Source organism: Podarcis gaigeae, assembly GCF_964106915.1.
Source record: "Podarcis gaigeae genome assembly, chromosome: Z".
Lineage (NCBI taxonomy): Eukaryota > Metazoa > Chordata > Lepidosauria > Squamata > Lacertidae > Podarcis > Podarcis gaigeae.
The window spans coordinates 4,860,855-4,884,607 of NC_139691.1; the positions used below are offsets into that span (position 1 = coordinate 4,860,855).

The 23,753-nt window shown below is 43.7% G+C and overlaps 1 protein-coding gene across 4 annotated transcripts in view; it reads left to right on the forward strand.

Moving 5' to 3' along the window:
* The window catches only part of COL27A1 (collagen type XXVII alpha 1 chain), a 245,466-nt gene that overhangs the window by 191,174 nt on the left and 30,539 nt on the right, over window positions 1–23,753 (forward strand). For all 4 annotated transcript variants that reach the window (XM_083721577.1, XM_083721578.1, XM_083721579.1 and 1 more), the window contains 8 exons: window positions 6,350–6,403; window positions 7,233–7,340; window positions 9,664–9,717; window positions 10,334–10,387; window positions 16,602–16,658; window positions 19,712–19,765; window positions 22,661–22,714; window positions 23,384–23,437. In XM_083721577.1, coding sequence (XP_083577703.1) covers window positions 6,350–6,403; window positions 7,233–7,340; window positions 9,664–9,717; window positions 10,334–10,387; window positions 16,602–16,658; window positions 19,712–19,765; window positions 22,661–22,714; window positions 23,384–23,437 — 489 coding nt within the window. The remainder of the gene's footprint in view (window positions 1–6,349; window positions 6,404–7,232; window positions 7,341–9,663; window positions 9,718–10,333; window positions 10,388–16,601; window positions 16,659–19,711; window positions 19,766–22,660; window positions 22,715–23,383; window positions 23,438–23,753) is intronic.

The window sequence follows — 23,753 nt, forward strand, 5'->3', positions numbered from 1 at the left end:
GCATGCATACCTGTCTACTGCAATTATTAAGTTTGCAGAAGACACCACCATAATGGGTTTAATAACAGGTGGAGACGGATCAGCGTATAGAGGGGAGGTCCAAAAAATATCTACATGGTGCCTAGGGAACAACTTGCACCTTAATATCAGCAAGACAAAGGAGATGGTGTTGGACTTTTGGAGGAAGAGAGGAGAACTAGCCCTGCTGTACATTGGGGAGGGCTGTGTGGAGAGAGTCCCTGCAAATACTCACAGCACGCGGGGCCCGGTCCCTGCAAATACTCACAGCACGCGGGACCCGGTCCCTGCAAATACTCACGGCACGCGGGGCCCGGTCCCTGCAAATACTCAGAACACTCAGGGCCCGGTCCCAAGAGGGAGGAGGACTACCTATTTTTCCTGAACCATGCATAATTAACCACTTTCCTCCTAAGCTATAAAAGCGCAAGCTTTCTGACACAGGGGATATGCTCCAAGTCTTCTTGTTTTGGTTGCCCATGTGCCTTCCCCAGCTTTACAATATCCCTTTTCAGATTCAGTGTACTCCTTCCTGCTCTGAAAATCCAAAGGTCAGTCAGTAACTGTCCGTATGGAAGAGGGCTGGCAAGGGCATTCCAGTGGTTCGTTCACTTCACTGGGCAGCCTCACACAGCTGCCACCAGCTTCTGATAACGGAGGCACATTTTTATAATGGATGTGGCATCAGAAAATAAGGCAATGGGGGCAAACAAAGAGAGAAAGACGCTCAGCTGGCCCTTCACTGAAACACAAAGTCCTACACCACATTGACTGATTCTCCAGCAAGCTGGAGGGCTGCACAGTCATTAGGGCAAATTTTGAATGATGTTCACTGTTTTGGTTCCTATATTGTTTCAGGAAGTGCGAATTAGGTCAGTTTGCTTTTAAACGCAAACAGAATACATTTTCTCCCTTATCCCTCACCATCAGACACAAATGGCCCTTCCGTGCCTTTAGCTACAGTCTCTTCTCTCCCCCAGCCCCTGCATAAAAATCCTACTGCTTAGTCAGGATGGGGGAAGAGTGCCTATGAAATGTGGTTCTGATAAGTCTGAAACATTGATGTCTTGAAGTGGCTGCCTCTAATAATCCCACTAATTTCCTGAATCCTTTCAGTCTCTTTCTCTGTGTGAATGTTTATTAATGGGAAGATCTCATATAAAAACCTGCAGAACAGTAGGAAATGGCAGAGTGCTGGAGTCTCTCTCTCCTATGTCATATTTGTTTATGTGAACCAGCTGCAACACAAGGTTACAAGGACAGCTCCTGTCTGGGGGTTTTTCCTAACTGGGGATTTGTATCCTGATTTTTTGTATCCCAGCATATTCCAAAGTATTGTTAAAAGCTAGATTCTGCAATATGCAATTAATTATGCAAGATCAGCAAGCAAATAAAAATATGTTTGCAAAAACCATCTTTTGTTTCTTTATATAGAGTATTAAAATAAGAGCCCTGAAGGCCCATCTACAGTGATACCTCAGGTTAAGAACTTAATTCGTTCTGGAGGTCCGTTCTTAACCGGAAACTGTTCTTAACCTGAGATACCACTTTAGCTAATGGGGCCTCCCACTGCCACCATGCGATTTCTGTTCTCATCCTGAAGCAAAGTTCGTAACCTGAGGTACTATTTCTGGGTTAGCGGAGTCTGTAACCTGAAGTGTCTGTAACCTGAAGCATCTGTGACCCAAGGTACCACTGTAGTCCAACATCGTGCCCTCACAGTGGCCAACCAGGTGTCTCTGAGAGGCCCACAAGCAGAACCTGAGTGCAAGAGGGCACTCTCATCTTGTGATTCTCACCACCTGGTATTTAGAGGCAAATTTCCTCCAATACTAGAGGGAGTACATAGCCATTGTAGCTAGTAGCCATTGATAATGTGAGCACTGCTTGAGGTAGTGAAGAAAAACTCACAGAGCCATTATAAATTATAATCTTGAGCAAAGGGGATTAGAGAACCTCATGGGCACCCTAGTAGATCACTGTGGGTCCTTTGGTACCTGTAGGCACCACATTGAGGATTCCAGCACTAGGAAAGTAATCCAGCCTGGGTGCTATTGGGGCATGGATTACTATTGGTTGGTTGGTATTTGTCTATCTCGGAGGACAATGGAGGAGTGCACCTTTGGGGGTAAAGTCAAACTGCTGGACGGTTACAATGCCTGCTGTGGCTGTAGAGACTGATACAGGAGAGACATGTTTTGTTGCAGCTGGGGCCGATGAAGGTGTCAGGTTGTGCTGCTGCAGGTGCAGGGGCTTCTTCTCTCTGTGCTCCTCCCAGTGGTCATTCCTCCTCTGCTCACTCTGGCATTTTTGTACTGCTTTATATTTTTAAGGAAAAAAATCTCAAAGTGGTTTACAATGCATTAAAATATCAAATTAAAAATCTGGAATAAAACATTACTGAAGAAAGTAAAATATAAAGTATACACTGAGAGCAACATAATGAGTAGGAAACTAAAATTTTATCTTAAAGATTTCAAAATAAAACAATACAAAGAAGGTCAACTACAAAATGCACATTTAACACAGCAAAGTTAACAAAAAAGATCTTAAATGTTTCAAAAGAAAAAATGACTAAAGGAAACCAAATATAAAATGCATATTTAAAACAGCACAATTAACAAGAGAATAAAATCTTTTCATAAGCACAGAATATGTCTGCTGCTGTTGTTGCCAATCCTGTCAGTGGTGGTTCATGGTAGGTGGTGGCTATGAAAGCTCAGGCTCAAAGACCTGGTTTTGCACTAAGGGACATCCAGGATGGTCTCTGGCCCCTTTAGCAGCCTCTGCTTTTGTAGCTGGAGTCAGTCAGGCCCTGCCCCCCTCCCCAGGCCAGGTGGAAAGGCCAGCAAGGCAGGGAGCAGGTCTTCCAGGAAAATAAGAAAAATAAGTAAAGCAAGGACACCACTTATTGAAGTCCCCACTTCTCAGTGGAACAGAAGATGACTATTACGAAGAAAATCATCACTGATTAGCTCTGAACAGGAAGTAATAAAAAGGAGCAGAAGCCACAAGGAGGAAATTTTTAACTAAATGCACAGTAGCCCTTAAAAGCTACAGCAGTGGTTTGTCTGTTCATGCTGGACAGATTGGTGCTGCAATTGCCTTCTGCTGTGAAAGAAAAAAGAAAGAAAAGGTTACAGAACTTCTAGCTAGCAATATGGCGCTGTAATACTCTCTCTTATTTACTCATAACTGGTTTAACCATTGACTTGTCTGGACTTCAAAGATGATTTGCAATCAATTAAGAATCTCCTACTCTCATACCTGCATCGTCCCATCCTTTGACACACATTAAATTAGCAGCAAAGAGAGAGAGAGAGAGATGGCGTCAAATAGTTTTATTGACAATACGCTTAAGGAAATTGTGGCACAGACCAGGTGTCTCAAACTGATGCAAGATAAACAAACTGAGGTGGGTCTTAAAATTACAGCCTTAGATTTTTTTTTAAAAAATGATATTAAGTGTGAGATAACCACTTTCAAAACCGAAATCTCAGATTTAACAGCAACATGCAATTGAGTGGAGTCCTGTGAAAAGTACTTAACTTTACAAGAAGCCTAGACAGAAGCCAATTACAAAATTCTGGACAACAGAGTAACATTTCTGGAAAGTTAATCTCTTAGATGCAACCCGCATATAGATGGCATTGGCAATATTCCAACCCAAGGCAATCTGGTAGAGGTCATGGAGGATTTCCTCAGAAAATTGCTACAGCTGAGAGCAAATATTCCATTGGAAATAAATCATGCCCCCAGAATTTCAATTTGCCAAAGGAAAAACTATAGATCCTTCAGATTTGCTTATAATTAAATTTATTCATATTGAGTTAAGAGATATTATTTTAAAAACCGCAAAATGAATGGTCAGTGAACATATCATTAATCTGGGAGAAAAATAAAATCTCAATTTTTCCAGACTACATGCATCCAACAATAATTTCCCCCACTTGAGCATGCCTTGAATATAAAACTCCACAACTTGAATGGAAAACATTGAGATCAAGATACATCACAATTCAAAATCCTCCTGAAACAATTAAATCAGTCAGGAAAATATGGAATATGGTGGCTAATAAAAACAAATTTGATAATTTTTCCCACAGTAAACTGACCCTATGGGGAAATCCAACTATAAAAATTGGGGTGGGCAGTATTGTGGAAAAATTGGATGGATGTGGGTATATTATCTTTAGATCAGTTAATAGATGAGAATGACCTTTTTTAAAAAAACAAACAAACTTACATTACCTTAAAACAAAGGTATCACTTAACAGGAATGTCACAAAGGCAATGTCTACAATTACAATGTACGCTAACATCTTTATTTGGACCAGTAGTTTTTACAGCATCTAAGAAGCTGGAGATATTTGAACATCTGATTGAATCCTTAGAGACTAAAAAACCCCAGCTATTACTTTTTATAGATATTTAATGTCTATTAATCAATTGGATGTACACACATTGAGAAATGAATGGAATAAAGATTTAATGAGAAAATATACTAGCCTCTATTTTCAGTGTGTCGCTAGATTATAAATTACGACTCATACAACAAAAAAGTATTGGACTCCATCACAATTGCATAAACATGTTTTATCAAGAACAACATGCTGTTGGAGATGCAATAAGGAAAATGCATTGTAGAAACATATGTTTATACAGTGCTCAATGTTAGCAAAAAAATTTGGAAAAAATACTACGATGTATTAAAAACTGTTGTGGGGAAAGAGTTACAAATTTCAGAAGATAACATCATCTTAAAACAATATTCCTAATACAGTGGTACCTCGAGTTACATATGCTTCAGGTTACATACGCTTCAGGTTACAGACTCCGCTAACCCAGAAATAGTACCTCAGGTTAAGAACTTTGCTTCAGGAGAAGAACAGAAATCGTGCTCCGGCAGCGCGGCAGCAGGAGGAGGCCCCATTAGCTAAAGTGGTACCTCAGGTTAAGAACTGTTTCAGGTTAAGAATGGACCTCCAGAATGAATTAAGTTCTTAACCCGAGGTACCACTGTACATGGGACTTAACAAATGATCAACATAAGTGGATTCTCCAGGACCTTACATCTACTAAAAGATTAATATTGATACATTGGAAAGACAAAAATATGGCTTCCTTTGAACAATGGACAGACAACCTAACAACTCTTGCAACCTATGAGCAGATCACCTTCAGATGAAGATTATCTATGGACAGATTTAATGATATTTGGAAAGTGTTTATCAAAACCGTAGTGACTCGTGAATCGATATATACACAAGGCATACAATAAGTCAATCTATGTATGTATACATTGTATATTTTTGTAATTCTAATCACATTTTAATGACACTTCATTAGTGCTGTTGTGATGATTAGTGCTTTTTTCTTCCTCTTCCTCCCCCATTTTACTGTCTCTATTTTCTTCTTTATAATTTATTCTAATCTACTGTAAAAATTTCAATATCAATATTTTTTTTTTAAAAAAACTGTTGCAAACTATGGGAAGACAACATAAAAAAACTGGATTTGGTGATGGCATTGGACTCTACAAAAAATATATGAGTGAACAAAAATGCAGTTTCACAGCATGGTGACCAGATGCAAAAGTGGACAAGGCTATTGCACCTTGTGTCAAAAAAGGAATTTCACCTCTCCTTGTGCAGCCTAAGAGCCTAATGGTTGGGAATGGTATAGCCTTGGATACAACTGTAATACAGTAGGTGAAAACATTAGCATTGCATCCAAGGCTAGTGCTACTAACAGTAGACTCATTGAAATCAGTTGGGCATGACTGACTTAGGTGCATGAATTTCAGTGGGTTCATTATGGGTGGGACTTACTTGGATTCAACCCCAAATATCTCACCTTTCTGCCTCCAGACTTTTGAGGCATCTTGCAACCAACCAACCCTTTCATAATCATTTGAAAATGCAAATAACCACCCAAATGAGGTTGTTAAATAGGGAAATCACATTCGAAAGAACAGCAGCAGCGTAGTTGGACACACCTAAGATAAATTAGCGATTTCATAAAAGGAACCTGCAAGAAAGGCGTAAAGCGAAAGAAGTGTGAAGAGCTCATTCTGGGAATCACAAGTGGCTAGAGTTGCTGCTGCACTCATGTCCTGTTTGTGGGCATGGCACAGCCATCTGATTAGTCACTATGGGAACACTTGGTATAATCTGGTAGCAGGTGTTTTTTGTCTTCTTAGAAAGAATAGAAGGGAGTTGTGTGCAAAGGGCACCAGTGTGAAAAAGTCTATCTGCTAATATTCTGGTCTCCTTTGGAAGGTGTTGAATAATGAAGGGGTGGTCTCTCTTTCTCTCCCTTCTCCCCTCAGGGACCAGAAGGAAAACCAGGCCAACAAGGGGAGAAGGGGAAAACCGGACTAAAGGTATGGTTGCCTCTGTTCTTCCTGCTCCTGTTGATGCTCTATGAAACGCCCATAGCTCAATGATAGAGCAGAAGGTCCCAGGCTCAATCCCCAGTATCTCCAGGTAGGGCTAGGAAAATCTCCCTGTGTGGAACCCTTGACAACCCCTGCTAGTCAGTGTGGACAATACTGAGCTGGATGGACAAATAGTCCGACTCAGCATGAGACCTTCCTCAGTTCCTGTGGTGTTCCTGATCTCCCATTCCTGCTTACATTTTGGCATAGTTCTCGCTGAGATGGCAAACCTCGTCTCCCCCAAAATAGAAAAGAGGCACAGCTCAGTGGCAGAGCATCTGGTTTGCATGCAGAAAGGTCCCAGTTTCAGTCGCTGTCATTGTCGAGTAGGGCTAAGAATGTCTCCTGCCTCAGACCCTGGACAGCTGCTGCCAGTAAGTGTAGACCATATTGACCTAGATCAAGAATGGGAGACTGCTAGCCCTCCAGCGGATGCTGAACTGCTGTTCATCATCACTGACCATTGCCTATTCTGGCTGTGAGTTGGAGTCCAGCAGCATCTGGGTGGTCACCATTCCTAATCCAGATGATTTAGGATAACTCACTTTCCTATATTCCTAAAACGAGTATGGGATTAAATCTTGGCCAGCCTTCTTGACATGCTAGGCTCCCCCCCGACTTTCCTTTGTTTTTGTTTTGTGGAAATATTCTGTATTTTGTTTGTCTGGCAGAGAACTCAGATTTTTGAGCCCCCTCTGTAGTTCAGAGTGGTACAGCCCAGACCATGAGCATTAGGTCTTTTGTTTCCCATCACTGACGCTTACACTTTCTTTAGGGCAGCAAAGGTCACCAGGGACAACTTGGAGAGACTGGCCCACCAGGGAAGATGGGTTTGAGGGGGACTCAAGGTCCCAAAGGATCCAGAGGAACCCTGGGAGCAATGGTGAGAACCGTGTTGGCTCATTACGTGTAATCCTGTGGCAGTTTTCCCTACCACATCAGGGGGGCAAAAATGGGAGTGTAAGCTTACAGGATGAAAGCAGCATTGTGGAGGTTGGGAATGCGTGTGGACGGATGCCAAAGGCCTCTAAGAGCTGTGCAGAAGAGGAAAGTACAGCTAGCGTCGCTTCCATGATGATACACAAAACTCTAGATTTAATGGCTCAAAATAGCACAAAATGCTGGGTGAGTGAGGTTTTGAGGCGATATCAGACTTTGAGATTCATGGTTAACGCTCCCCTTTCAGGCTTTCAGCCTTCTTTTTAGGGTTCGTGGGGAAAGGGGTAAAATCCCAGGCTGAGAGGCTATTTTTCTGCTTCGCTTGGCATCATCTGCTGTTTCCTCCACCCTTGGCCCACTTGGCTCTCCCATTGGTTTCCTGACTTTAACCTATGAATCAGTGCCCCGAACCTTCTCCCGAGCTCTTTTTTCTTGGAACTTTCAGTTTCTAGAGTGCATGCATTGTATGCAAAAGATTCCAGGTTTAGAATCTCCCCTTTTAGGTGGGGCCGAGAAGACCCCATTTTAAAATCTTAGAGCAGGGGTCGCAATGTGGTGGACTCCAGATATTGCTGGACTACAACCATTATCCATGGCCTTTGACCGTGCTAGCTGAGGCTGACGGGACTTGTAGTCCAAAAAGGGCACCATGTTGACTACTCTGACAAATTCCAGTCAGTGAATCCCAAACTGAGCTACATGGGATAAGGCAGCTTCATGTTTTCATCCTAGTGTCATTGTCAATGGTGACAAAGGGTTACTAAGAAAAGGAAGTAGGACTTCAGCCTGGGACATAATGGGAGAAATATGACATAGTGCTTAGTTTTTTATTTATTATTGTTATTATTTCTATACTGCCATTCATCCAAGGATCACAGGGCTATTTACATTATAAAAAATACAAATCTACATAACATAGTAACAAACAAAACAATAATCCCTCCCCACAGTCTAAAATGCCATATATTGTTTAATCAGCTTAAGGCCTGGTTATAGAATCATAGAATCTTAGAGCTGGAAGGTACTCAAGGGTCATCTAGTACAACCCTTGCAGTGCAGGAATCTCAGCTAAAGCATCCATGACAGACAGCCATCCAACCTCTGCTTAAAAACCTCCAAGGAATGAGAGCTCACCGCCTCTTGTGGGAGTCTGTTCCACTGCCGAACAGCTCTTACTGTCAGAAAGTTTTTCCTGATGTTTAGTCGGAATCTCCTTTCTTGTAACTTGAAGCCAGTGCCTTCAGTCCTACCCTGCAGAGCAGGAGAAAACAAGCATGCTCCATCTTCCATGCTCCTTCAAGCACTCCTCATAAGACTTAGTTTCCAGGCCCTTGATCATCTTGGTTGCCCTCCTCTGCACACATTCCAACTTGTCAACATCCTTCTTAAATTATGGTGCCCAGAATTGGACACAGTACACCTGGAATGGTCTGACCAAGGCAGAATAGAGTGGTACTATAACTTCCCTTGATCTGGACACAATACTTCTGTTGGTGCAGTGTGGAATAGCATTAGCCTTTTTTTGCTGCTGCATCACACAGTTGACTCATGTTAAGCTTGTGGTCCACCAAGACACCTAGATCCTTTTCATATGTCCCGCTGGTAAGCCAGGTGTCCCCCATATTATATTTGTGCATCTGGTTCTTTCTACCTCAGTGCAGAACCTTGTGTTTGTGTATTTTATTTTAAAACTGTTGCTTTTAGCTATATTCTGGTAATTTTATTGTCTTCCATTTTATACTGTTTTTTTGCTATTTTTAATTTCTTTTTTTTTTTACTGTTTAAATATATTTAATATTTAATGCCATTTTACATAAATGACTTAGAAATGTATTTCTTTTTGATTAAATGCTCTCTTTCTCTCTATATATGGTGCCTACCTCAAGATGTTCCTAGGCCACAAATCTCATTATCCCTGACCATTTGCCATGTTGGGGCTGGGGTTGATGGGAGTTGAAGTCCAAAGCCGATCCATACATTCTCTCTCACAAGTTACTTGGAGATATTTGACAGGCAAAGATTTGGGGCAGATGGAAAGAACAGGAGATTGGGAGGGTGGGTGAGTCCTCATCACAAAGCAAGTACTGAAAGCTACAGAGACTGATGAATTCGCCCAACGAAAGAATGTAAAGAGAGAATAAGAGGAAACCAGGGACAGGTGCCCAGGCGTAGAGGAAAAGCTTTGTCCATTGGAAACACCAGATGAGTGACTGGGCCAGCAGGAAAATCAGGGCAGGAGCAGAGGTTATCTTTCCTTGTTCCCACAGGGTTCTCCAGGTCGGATGGGGGCTCCAGGGCATCCTGGCTTAAAGGGCTATCAGGTAAGCCATTACTCTGGACTGTCTGTGTGTCCTTTTCCCAGCCATACTCCAGAGTGTGAAATTTCACAATGTGAATTATTTCTGCAGCCAAGATAATCGTTATTGCTGCTGTCATTATCAGGCCTTGTTTTATTTCCTGCACCTGCACCGTAAGGTCTCAGGGTGGGTCACAGCCATGTAGAACACAACATTAAAAACAGTTTAAAATGTATTCATTTATTTTCATTTATTTGATTCATATACCACCTTTAATCCAAAGATCCCGTGACTGTGTACAAATTAGGGAGATAATTTATGCATAATAATAATAATACTAATAAACACCACATTATAATAACATAATCATAATAGCATCCCCCTCCCCCACTTAACAGGCCATAATGGCCAAAGGCCTGGGTAAAGAGGAAAGCTTTCACCTGGCTCCAAAAGCCATGCAATGATGGTGCCAACGTTGGGCTTCCTACCTTTCTCTTTCTTGGTGGGTGTGAGCAGGTGCCCAATTTCTCTGTCACCAGAGCCCCTCAAACCCCCCACCACCTTCCAGGTATCTGCAGGGAGGCTAGAGGAGAGGGAAGGTCACTGCCTGATCTAGACATGCACTTTCATTCTCTTGCAGGGGCACACAGGAGCACCAGGCCCAGTTGGGCCACCTGGACCCAAAGGTGAAAAGGTAAATGGTTTTAGGTATGGTTTTTTGACCAAATCAGCATTGGTTGCCTTGATATATTTATTAGGAGAGGGAACAGAGAGAGGATGACCCTGTTGCCCTTATTTGACCATGATATTCTCCTGGACCACCTCTGTGGGATAGGGGCTGGAGGCACCGTGCTCCTTGGTTCTGTTTCTACCAGCAGGGTCAGTTTCAGAAAGTAACACTGGGTGACTGTGCTTCACCCCCCTCACAGTTGATGGTAGGGCACCATCTTGTCCCCAATACTATTTAACATCCATGTAAAGGTGTTTGCAGCTGTTATTAGGAATTTGGAGTGTGGTGTCATCAGATGTTGTCAAACTCCAACTCCCATGAGCCCTAGCCAGCATGGCCAATGGTCAGGGGGAGTGATGGGAGTTGTAGTTCAGCAGCATTTGGGGGAAAGGCACACCCCTATTTAAGATGTCACAAGCTCTTCATGGGAATAAAATTAGCAAAAAATTAGAGATTTGCAGAAATTAATTCATTAGCAGGACTAGAAGGAATTTCCAGAGAGACATCACTAGCTCTCCTAAATGGGAGCAGAACCTTTTATTTCACACAAAATCCAAAAAGGTGCCTTTATATGATGAGGACATGAACTGCATTGGGTTTTCATTAAGTCCAAAATTATGCACACTGTTTGTGATTATGACCTGCAGTTTACTAATTCACCACTCGGGACATTCATTCCAAGATGTGAAATGCAATCTGCTATTATCTTACTCAGCAAGGCTGCATACAGCTCAATCCTTGACCATCTGTTAAAGATCTCAAATTGTTACTTTTTATTTTTTTAAGGCACTGCCATCTGTTTGCAATCCATACATTATTAGTTCAGATTGTGGTTGTGATGCTTAGCTCACCTATCTTCCAAGGGCGAGTTTGTAATACAGTGGTACCTCGGGTTACATACGCTTCAGGTTACACACTCCGCTAACCCAGAAATAGTGCTTCAGGTTAAGAACTTTGCTTCAGGATGAGAACAGAAATCGTGTTCTGGCGGTGCTGCGGCAGCGGGAGGCCCCATTAGCTAAAGTGGTGCTTCAGGTTAAGAACAGTTTCAGGTTAAGAATGGACCTCTGGAACGAGTTAAGTACTTAACCCGAGGTACCACTGTACTAATTTGGATGGGTGTGTGTGTACAGTACATGTACAGATGATGTTCTGCCTGCCTTCCTCCTAATATTTATTATTGGCAGAATAAAAATTGGGCTGGGCTGAAAGGGGGTTTGGAGGCCCTGCCAAACAGCTGACTGACAGGGCCTGTAAAGCACAACTCTTTACCAGTAACGATGGCACTTGCAAAGCCCCCTGAACAAAGCACCTGCACAGGGTGTTACAGGCAGCACCCATCAATTAGCTGCCCAGCCTTTTGGCTCAGCTGCACCTGCACCTCACTATAAGGCAGGTGGGTGTGACATGGCTGACATGTCGTCCCCCCCCCACCCCGGGCCAAATGGATAGGCCTAGGTCTAATGGGATGCCTTGGTTCTGCAGCTGCTAAGATTTGCCATCTATAATTTTTGCCATCTTTGAAACATCCTTTCTTACGGAAACATCTCATGATTTTAGCATTGTGGTTGAAGTCTGGACGTTTGCACTTTTCTGGTTGTAAAGGGAGTGGGGGGCTTGTTCTGGAGAAGGCCTTGTCTGTTGCTTGTCTTCGAGTGCTGCATAAATCTTGCGCAAAGGGTCTGTTTTCTACTAGCCTGTACTCCATGTTTCTTCCGAGGATGACATGTTGTTCTTCAGAAATGTCGCCCCGCCAACTAACCACCCCCACCTGCAGCTGTCATGACTCAGCCATTATTCCACTGCTCCCTCTTTTTTTCCTCCTCCCCAACAACCAGGCCAAAGGCTTTTGTTTAGTCAGCTTAATGATAACCAGTTCAAGCTAGTGACTCTGGTTTTTTAATAACTTGCCATTCGGGACTGGGGGCGGCGTCAGGGGACAATACCAACTGCCTTTTGGTTTGTGTTTTTGCTCCAGACAGAACTGGTCACCTGAGTTGTTGGTATTTATAGTAATATCTTGCAACACTTCCCAGGAAGGGAAAGTGAGAGAATAGGTTTAATTTCAGAGCCTCGTCAGAATTAAATGAGGGGCCTTTTTCAAACCTCCTCCAAGATTCGCAAAATATATGGTGTACATCTGCTGAATAGACTTATACTGAATTGCACCATTAGGCTATCTAGTTCAGTATTGTTTCCACACCAAATGGCAGCAGCTCTCCAGGATTGGAACCTGGGTGTCTCTCCTAGCCCTGCCTGGAGATGTTGGGGACTGAACATGGGGCCTTCTGCATGGGCCTTCCCTATAAAGCATGTATGTCCCTACATGCCTTTAAATGTGTCACACCTTTGGGAACCTGTATGCAATCAGGTGTCCCTTTTGCATAGAGCACCTGTGCTTGTAGGACTGTAAACCCACAGGTACTCCTTTGCATAATGTCAAGGGAGCAGGGCCAGTAGGATTCAAGTGCTCCCTGCTCCCAGCACATTTAGCACACATATGGAGAAAATCTCCAGAGGACTGAGGTGGGCAGCTTGTCCACTCCTGCTGACATGACCTGTGTTTTGAGTTATACATTATATTTTTTTATCTTATCCTCAGGATAAATGGTTCTCCCCACAATTATTTTTCTTTTTAAAATTTTTATTCATTTTTCATTTTTGTTCATTACATACATCTCAAACTCCCCACAATTATTTTTCCAGCAACCCTGCCAGGGTAGGTTAAGCTGGGAAAGAGTGATTGTCTCAAGAGCACTCAGTCAATTTACATAAGTGAGGGAGGATTATTTTGAACTCAGGTGCTTTATCAGCTGCATACTCTGGTGCCCCCAAAATCGTATTTCCTAGAGAGGAATGCACCCACAAGAGGTACTGGATGTCCCATGTGGATGTCTTGAGCAGAGGATTGGACAAATAAATGGAGTATGAGACTATCCATGGGTAGATTCAAGGGCTATTGCCTGCCTCCTCTGCCCAAAGGATTATGCTTCTGCATGTCAGTTGCTGGGGATGACAAGTGGGAAGAGCGTTCATGCATTCAAGTCCTCGTTGTGAGCTTCCAACAGGCATTTGGTTGGCCGCTGTGAGAACATGCGGAACTTGATGGGCCTTTGGCCTCATCCAGCAGGGCTCTTCTTGGTTCTTGGTTAAATGGATATCATCAAAACCTGTGAGCAGCTGAGACACTTTATAAATGACAAGTGTTGTAGTTATTGTTGTGAGCTGCAAGAACAGAGCCTGTGAGTGTACAACTGTGCACATACAGACTGACCCATGCAAATCATTCTGTTACTTTAGAACTCATAAATTTCATTCAGTGTTAGAAACTGAGATATGAAAGTTAGGAGCTAAATGGCACCTTAAACCTAGGTTCTGGGTGCACGCTTTTTAATAACAAGAAAGCTGAAAATGAATGAGCTGCAGCTAAAATGTTATGTTCATTTTTCACATGGTCTAGTCCTCCCCCTGCCCACCCCCCTAATATTTTTAAGAGGGTCTCTTCTCACTAAGTGAGAATCTTCAGAGAATAGCTGGAAGTGGGGAGGCAGAAAAAGGTCTTCCTTTCATTCCACTCTCAGTTTTAATCTGAAATCTTAGTCACACTACTGCACCCAGAGCTCAGAAACTGCTTGCGCTAATGAAATCCCCTGTCACAAAATGCACCTAGAACAATAGGAGTTTCGAACACTGATCAGAACAAATGGAAAACTGGGTCTGTTGGGGGTGGGTGGGACACTTAGTGAGTTAATGTTGCCAAGGGAGTAGAATCTTTAATGGTACAGCAGAACTGGTGTCCCCAAAAGCAATTATTGACCAAATGAACTTAACAATGTTGGCATGGACTTCCATGGTGCATCACAGTCAATTATCCTTCTCCATTGAGTATAGTACATTTACAACTTCTCAAAGTGGCCTCAGAGAGCTAGGGGTTTTCCAGCTGCAAGATTTTTTTAAAATTGCAAACAGATACTTCCCACCCCGGGAAGGCAGCCAAGAGTGAGGGAGGCCTCCCCTTGGTCCTGCATTTTCCATTTGTAGCCACACTTCTATTTTCAGGGGCGGGGGGTTGTTTGTTTGTTTGTTTGTGTTTTACTCCCTTAACTTTTTTATTTTTAAGTTTTGCTTTAGCCAAATGGGAATCTAGCACAAAGGGTTTGGGAGCTGGGAGGCTCAACTATGAGACACCCAAATAAAACCCTACCATGAATTAAGGCAAATAGATTCCTCCCTCCTCTCCCTCCCCTTCTCCCGTAACACACACACACACACGGGGGGAGGGGAGAGGGAGAGGGAGAAAGACTTCTACTGCCTCCCTCAGTTATGTGACAAGTCTATTGTCATTGTTTGCAAACATATGTACAGTGGTTCCTTGGTTTACAAACCTAATCCGTTCCAGAGGTCCATTCTGAAACCAAAACCATTCTTAAACTGAGGTGCGCTTTCCCTTATGAGGCCTCCTGCTGCCGGTGCCCTTCCACCATTTGGCTTCCATTCGTAGACCAAGGTAAAGTTCGCTAACCAAAACACTACTTCCGGTTTTGCGGAGTTCGTATACCGAATAGTTCGTAAACAGGGCTGTTCTTAAACTGAGGTACCACTGTAACTCAAAACAGGTGAGGGTATGCAGTTTCTATTGTTTCTCTATGCAGTGATGCCAGTTCTGTCCCTCCTGCAGACCCTCCAAGTGTCCATATTTTCCAGGGACATCCCTGATTTAGAGAAGCCGTACCAGTTTCTGATTTGATCCTGGAATATCCCACTTTTCCTTAGGATGTCCCTATTTTAATTGGAGAAATGTTGGAGGATATGGGTTTATATAACCCACCAAGCTGTCTTAAGGCCATATTCTATAGAGATTTTTTTAAAAAATGTATAATTTTTTATTTTGTTTCTATGTATGTTGGAAGCTATCCAAAGTGGCTGGGGCAACCAGTCAAATGTACGGGGTATAAATAGTAAAATTATCATTATGGAATGAGACATCCCTGTTTTCACCTGAGAAATGTTGGAGGGTATGCTCCCACCCTCCCACACACACCTTGTCCCATTACGTGTGCATGTAAAGATTGCAATGCTTTTTATTTCAATGCCAATGTAATCTTCAGTTTTGTCCCTCCCTACCATACATCAAGGGGGCTGCCCCCCTTTTAATTGCTTAAAACCCCACCCATATATGCATGCAAAACATCCCATTCAGCACTTCCAGCTTTTGTGGTTGAGAGTGGGCCTGCTTGCCAACCTGACACCAAAGGTCCTCAGATTGACAGGCGCAAGAGCAGAGAAGCACTGGCTCTCTCGACTCCAACTCCCAATAGTCTCAACCAGCATTGCCAGTGGCCAGGGATGAGAGGAGTTGTACTTCAGTTATGCTTTTGGACTCTCAGCTTCCATTAACCCAAGCTAGCATGGCTAGCGATCAGGCATAATGGGAGTTGTTTGCTTCTCACTATGCAGCTTTAAAATCCTGCTTTGGTTTTCTCTTGGTATGTATCTAAGCTAGAGAGGGATGGCTCCCTTTTAGAACTATGTCAGAGGCAGTCTCTCTGCTGTCATCAAGCGTGAGCAAGATGGGGACTTCTTGGTAGCGGTGCCGAGGGTTTGGAATGCTGCCGCCCTTGCTAAGATTCATCTTGCGCCCTCCTGTTGCCTTCCACACAAAACATTTTTATTTGAACAGACTTTTGCTGTTCCGCTAGGTTGCAATTCTTGTGCCACTGCTGTTTGCAATTCAGCTGCTGCTTTTAGAGGCCATAATATTGTGGTTTTTAATATTTAATATATTATTGGGGTGTTCTCTTTTTTTGTAAGACCCTGCTTGTAATTGTTGGTAGAAGAGAGGAATACAGATATTTAATAATAACTGGTTACTATTTGCTCTTACCAAGATTAGAACTTCCTAAGCTGTTCAACAGTGGAACTGCCTGTCTCGAGAAGCGGCACTCTCTCCCTGACTGGGTGTATTTAAGCAAAGGCTGGATGACTGTCTCCCAGGGATGTTGCAGTTGCAAGATTCCTATACTCTCTCTCTCTCTCTCTCTTGTGTGTGTGTGTTGTGTGTGTACACGAGTGTGTTTAACTAGATGATCTCCAGAGTCCTTTCCAGTCCCCAAACTCTCAACTTCTACTCGCACTGTAAACCATGGTCTGTTTTAACACTAGTGCTTATTGCTTGCAGGGTGAACAAGGTGATGATGGGAAGGTGGAGGGGCCTCCTGGACCGCCTGGAGACAGGGTAAGGAATCTGGACTGCCCAGTGCTAATCTATAATATGAGACACCCCTCAAAGTCAAGCTAAACCCTATGACTTAGGCTGGGTCTACACATCCAACAAACTGAAGTGATAATGAGTGCTGTGATGCCATACATTCTGCACTGGGGGAGGGGGGTCACACATGTCTCAGTTTGATGCATAGAATCATAGAATTTTAGAGTTGGAAGGGACCACGATGGCCATCTAGTCCAGCCCCCTGCAGTGCAGGAATCTTTTGCCCCACACGGGGCTCAAACCCACAACACTGAGATGAAGTGACTCAGGCTCTACCGACTGAGCTATCCAAGGTCCAAACAATGTAACCCGGCAGTATTCCACATGGTCATGGAAGCTGGAGGGCACAAGGACTGTTGCTCCCTGCATTTTTGTTGTTTATTTTAAAATACAGATATTCCCCCAAACTATTTCCATCCCATTTTTCTATATTTGTAATGTTATAAACAAGCTGAGCTTGAATCCTGGCAAGATGGAGGCACTGTGGGTTAGTGGTTCCTGTGTTGAAATTGGTCAGTTGCCTGCCCTGGATGGGGTTGCATGCCCCCTTGAAGGGGCAGGTTTGAAGTTTGGGGGTGCTTCTACATCCAGCCCTGTCACTGAAGGCTCAGGTAACTCAGTGGCTAGTAGTGCCTTTTACCAACTGCAGATGGTTTGATAGCTACGGCCATTCCTGGACTGGGAAAGCCTTGCCACAGTACTTCAAGACTGGGTTACTGCACTGTGCTCTACGTGCGGCTTCCCTCACACTTGGTCCGAAAACTGCAGTTAGTGCAAAATGTTGTAAGCATGGTTGCTGATGGGAGTGAGCCGCTGTCAGAAGAAGAAGAAGAAGAAGAAGAGTTTGGATTTGATATCCCGCTTTATCACTACCTGAAGGAGTCTCAAGGTGGCTAAGCATCTCCTTTTCCCTTCCTCCCCTACAACAAACACTCTGTGAGGTGAGTGAGGCTGAGAGACTTCAGAGAAGTGTGACTGGCCCAAGGTCACCCAGCAGCTGCAGGTGGAAGAGCGGAGATGCGAACCCGGTTCACCAGATTACGAGTCCACTGCTCTTAACCACTACACCACACTGGCTCTCAGGTGTCAGCATATAGCAGCTGTGCTCAGAGGTCTGCACTGATTGGAAATCCTCCACAGAGCCAAGGTCAAAGTGCTACTATTAGCATATAAAGCCCTTAACATGGGAGCAGTTTACTTGTGAGATCGCCCAACCAAGGAACCCACACATGCCCTCTTCAGTCAATGGAACTGGCACTTTTCGAAGTGCCACATAATACCCGCGACACATCCGTAAGAACTCAAATTGTTTAGTGTGGCTACACTGACACCTTGAACTCCCTTCCTATGGACATGGGCAGGCCCTTTCACTGTGTTCGTTTCGGCATCTGCTGAAGACATTCTTATTTAGACAAGCCTAGCCATATGCTTAGAAAGTTTGTAGGAATTTTTATTTGTTTTAGTATTTTAACTTTTGTATGTTTTAAGGTATGGTTGTTTTTCTTGATTTTACTGTCTTTTTGTAAACTGCTTTGAGGTGTTGTTGTTTTTTACAATCAAGTAGTGTATACATTTTATGAAATAAGTCAATAAACAAACAATGGGTTGCATCCAACTTAGTTTGACATGGAATAGGCTCATTAGCTGCCATTTCTATCAGCTTAGATTGAGTCTTCTCTGAGTAGGACTAATATTAGATAGAAGCCAATAAAAATATATAGAGCCTCCAACCAATGAAATATAAAAACAAAGAGTGAAGCAGACAGAAAGAAGTGCTGTTTATTTATTCCTACATTTATATATCACCGTTTTTCCTCCACGGATCCCAAGGGAGAATAAATGGTTCTTTCCACCCCACCCCATTTGATCCTAAAAACTCTAACAACTACACCACACTAAGCTGCTGGCCTCAAGACCAGAGTCAAAGGAAGATGAGCTGGTTCAGACCAGGGCTGTTGGGGACTGGGACCGTGTGCTGGATACAGAGTCTGAGGCTAGTAGTCAGGAGCCCACAGAACCTGCACCAGGCACCTCTCCAAAACCTTATCCCAGACCAAAATTACTTGAGTTGTCAGGCTCTGCCTATTCTACCCTACCTTATCCAACAACACTAGGAATGTGCCAGGCAAGAGGGCACAGAAAGGAAGAGAAGTACTTGATTTCATCCTTACCCATCCTTACCCCACCACCACCACCACTTCACTCATACTGGAGAACACATAAGCATGCACATAAAAACTTTGCTTTTTATGGGGTCTGGGTTAAAGTCAGATCCAGCAGAATTAATTTGAGTTTTGAAAAGCACATAATGCTGAAAGAGGAAGTGGGAGTGTCACTCTTCCAACTTCTTCTCCAGCTCTATATACTTTTCAAGGTAGAAAAGAGTATCACAACCTCATGAAGAAGCAGGTGGTGAGTGGGGGACTTTTAGGTGTGACCCCCACACTGGCAATCCCTGCCTTAAGTATTCACATTCTTCAGGTGAGGGTGATGAAGCTTAGGAAGTGTGACTAGAGGGACTAGAGGGAAGTGTGACTAGAGGGTTTATTCACCTCCAGCCTTTGTCAGAGCAAGTGGCTCACTCGGAGCTTTCCATGGTGCTGAAACTGCCAGCTTGCATTGCTGCCCCTTTGTGGGTACCCACTACAAACAAATCAGAGCAGTAGCACAAAGGCCTTTTCACCTGCCTTGGGAAGGAGATAAGGGTTAGGCCAGGCATAGGCAAACTCAGTCCTCCAGATGTTTTGGGACTACAACTCCCATGATCCCTGACCACTGGTCCTGTTAGATGTTGGGAGTTGTAGTCCCAAAACATCTGGAGGGTCAAGTTTGCCTATACCTGGGTTAGGCTGATGGGCCTTCCCACGCCACATATTCCTATAACCAGAGGCTATCCACAAGAAGATCCTGCTTCTTCCTGGTGACAGCTGTAAGCTGTCTTCTGACATAGGTGGGAGATGAAGCAGGCACTTGGAGGACTGGGGTTGCTTTTAACACCTCTCTTGCATTTGCATTTCTAGGGCCCAGTTGGTGATAGAGGAGATCGTGGGAAGCCTGGAGATCCTGGTTATCCTGTGAGTCCTTCTCCAAATGCCTGGTTAGGAAATTAACCATCTTAGGAAAAGCTATCTCCTCTTTGTAAAATTCCATGACACTGAGCTAGGGGATATCCTGCCTTTTATATTGCAGTGTGTGTGTGATATGATTGACAGACTTGACCCCAGAGCTTTAGGGATCTGCAGGTTTAGATTGATCTTGGGGACCCAGCTAGACAAAAGTTGTTGTAGGCAACAAGGGAAACAGCCTAAACAAAATGTTCATCCTCAGGTATTAAATTTTATATTCATAACTATAAAAAGTTTTAAAAATAAATATGTAAAGTTAGTAAGTTGATTTAAACATGGAAGAGACAATGTAGTGCCCTCCAAATGATTTGGACTACAACTCTCATCAGCCCAGCCGGCGGGCCCAACAGTCAAGGGGGATGGGAGTCTGGAGTCCACAACATCTGGAGGATGCCATGTTGATGACATTCCACTCCTGCTATAGTTATAACTGGATTTATATCTTTATTTTTTATAAAAATTCCTATATAACCATTTAAATACTTGACTTTTAATTGTTTAAATCACTCAGTTGCCTGCAGCTTACTTATTGTTCTGCTATTGTTTGTTTTATTGCTATCTTCCATTTCTGCTTTGCATAAATAAAATAAAAAAGGTCCTAAGAATTTTAGACATTGGGAAACTAAAATACCTCCAGCTGGTGCCAGAACTACAATGTAGGCTAGGCAAGCCTCTGTAGGCATTTCACAAGACAAGAACCACCGTTTAAAAATGCATTGTATTACATTTTTATTGCATTTAAATCAGGCACCTCCCTGAAGAAAGCTCAAAGAAACCTTCAACACAAATCCTGGTCCTTGGTTTTTTATCCTTGCAAGAAAATTGTGAATGGCCTAAGGTCAGCTCAGTAGGCTCCATGGCTGAGACAGAGATTTGAAACAGAGTGTCCTTTACCACAGTTGGACATTGTCCCAGCCTTCCCCCTGTCCCCCAGTTATTTTAAAATCCAAGTTCTCATCAGTCACAGCCAACGTGGCCAGGGAACAGAGGAACATAGGAACACAGGAAACTTCATTATACCAAGTCAGACCACTGGTCCATCTAGCACAGTGTTGCTATTCCACAACTGCTCCAGCTAGCAGGGGTTTTCCAGAGATTAAGACAGGAGAGATTTGCAGCCCTGCCTGGAGTTACCAGGAATTGAGCCTGGGACCTTTGCATGCAGCGCAGGTGCTGTAGCACTGAGTTTACAGCTCTTTGCCATCCCATCAGGGATGATGGGAGCTGTAGTACAAAACATCTGGAAGGCACCAAGATGGGGAAATTGCTTCTGACCCTTCTCTTTCTTTCATTTCTGTGTCATGAACATCATACATGTCCTAAATGGTTAGGATCTACGTCTGGGACAGTCAATGTTGTGCCTTCCATATGCTGCCAGACTACTCAGCTCCCAGCAGCTCCAACCAGCTGCAGACAATGTTTGATAACCTGCCACTTTCCTCAAGCATATAAACTTACAGAACTCACCGCACTGCATGCCTTTGAAACCCAGCCTCTTCCTTCTCCCTCAGTCATAAAGGCATTTTCAGATCTGCCTTATAGCAGGTCTCTCCCCACCCTACCAGGAGGTGCTGAGAATTGTACCCTGGGCCTTATGGATGCAAAGCTGATGTTCTACCCAGGAGCTAAAGCCCTTCCTCTCCTCTTTTCCTCTGTTCTCATGTTCGTCTTTTCAGACTGTGAACCTCTTCCCTTTAATGCAATTACTTGTAAGGTGGTTAGCCCCTGAGACACTTTATAAATGAGATACGTTGTAGTCATTGTTGTGAGCTGCAAGAACAGAGCCTGTGAGTGTACAACTGTGCACATACAGACTGACCCATGCAAATCATTCTGTTTCTTTAGAACTCATAAATTTCCTTCAGTGTTAGAAACTTTAGAACTCATAAATTTCCTTCAGTGTTAGAAACTGAGATATGAAAGTTAGGAGCTAAATGGCACATTAAAACTAGGTTCTGGGTGCAACAACGGAATGTCTAGGCACACTTTTTAATAATAAGAAATGAATGAGCTGCAGCTAACATGTTATGTTCATTTTTCACATGGTCTAGTCCTTCCCCTGCCCAACCCCCTAATATTCTTAAGAGGGTCTCTTCTCCAATCTTCAGAGAGTAGCTGGAAGTGAGAAGGCAGGAAAAGGCTTTCCTTTCCTTCCACTCTGCTGTTTAAATCTGAAATCTTACTTGCAGTACTGCACCCAGAGCTCAGAAACTGCCTGCGCTAATGAAATTCCCTATCGCAAAATGTGCCTAGAACAATGGAAGTTTTGAACACTGATTTCCCTCTATCTTTTGTGCCATTTGTGGAAGAGCCCCTGCCAAGGCCCACAACCCTGCAAGGGTGTGTGTGTGTGTGTGTGTGTGTGTGTGTGTGTGATGCCACTGCCAACGCCTGGAGCCTTGCTGTTCCTCCTCCTTGTTATCCCTCCATCTGAGTGTGCAAGGACTGAGCAGAGGGAGGAGATGGAGCAGCATCCCCAACCTGCGTTAGGCTTCCCTTGTGGCAGTTATTTGAATTGGACACTCACCCATTGGGCAAATGAATGGGCTGCAGCTTTTGTGGCAAGGAAGTGGTGGGCCAACTTAGAGAGTGTTTATTGAGAGCATCTGGCCCAAAACAAGGAGGCCGAACAGGTGCTAATAAACCAGTCAAGCACGTTAAAGAGTTTTAATACTTATCCACTAGGACACTCCCTCATTGAATTAGTCCAGAGGTGAGGAACATCAGGCCTGCTTTGTTTGATGAAGTGTTTAGGGTTGCTCAGACTCATCACTCTGCCCCTGGGAGGAAAGAAGGATCTCGGATGACAGTTTAACTTGAATCTTCCTTCTCACTTCCTTTTAGGGCCAAGAGGGTATTGATGGAGAGAGAGGAAAACCTGGACAGCAAGGCTTACCCGTAAGAAGCTCCCCTGTGCATTGTTCTGTGCATGGGCCAGGGTGTGCGTATGTGGAAGAGAGAGAGGGAAAACATGCAGAAATGGGAGATGGAACCAACATGCATGTCCTCAAGTCATTGGGTTGCCCTTCAATGCCACAAACCTATGCATGCTCTTGCTGCGTCTATTGGGGATTACTGCTGAGTTAGCATGTCGAAGTTTGCAATCTAAGTGTCCTAATTGGAATTGAGCTTTGGTTTCCAAACCCTGCAAGAGGAGGTGCGGTACACTTCCAAACATTTGCAAAGAGGTCTTAGGTGATTGCATGCTTTACTTTAAAGCCCACATTGGAAACTGCCTTAAGCTCAGTGAGGGCATTGATCCATGTATCTCAGTACTTACTACACTGTGTCTGGCAGCAGCTCTCTGAGGTTTCAGTAAGCCTTCCTTAGAGAGGTCAAGGATTGAACCTGGAACCTTGGTCATGCAAAACTATTCATCTACCACAGAGTCATGGCTTCTTGCCTTCCAGGGCAAACACCATCTTACCCACAAGATGTAAAAATTAATTCCATATGGCTAGAACTGTCCTACGCACAGTAATCTCTGTTCTTCATGATTCATGAAAGACATCTTCCAGAAGGGTATTTTCAAGCAGTTTTCCCACCCTGTCCCTTTTGTTCTCTTAGGGACATCCAGGACCACCTGGTCAACCAGGGCTGAAAGGATCCAAGGGCAATCCGGTAGGTTTGGAAAAACACCTCAACTTAGCCATGCATCCTGGCAGAGTTGCCCCACTTGCAGCAGACATATGGGGTAACCAGAAAGTTGTGAGGTTCGTGGAGGTGGGGAGCTGGAAAGGAGAAGGTCTAGGAATGGTTACAAATCTAAGTTCTCCCAGAGATTATAGACCTCTGATTGGGCTGTACTACTTCAGGACGCAGGTGGAGACTCTCTTGATTGGATGGTACTCAATACATTTAAATTGAAGGGGAAATACACAGAGAGAGTGAGTAAGTGAGAAAGAAGCCCTTCACTTAGGAAGTAAGCATGCCAAGG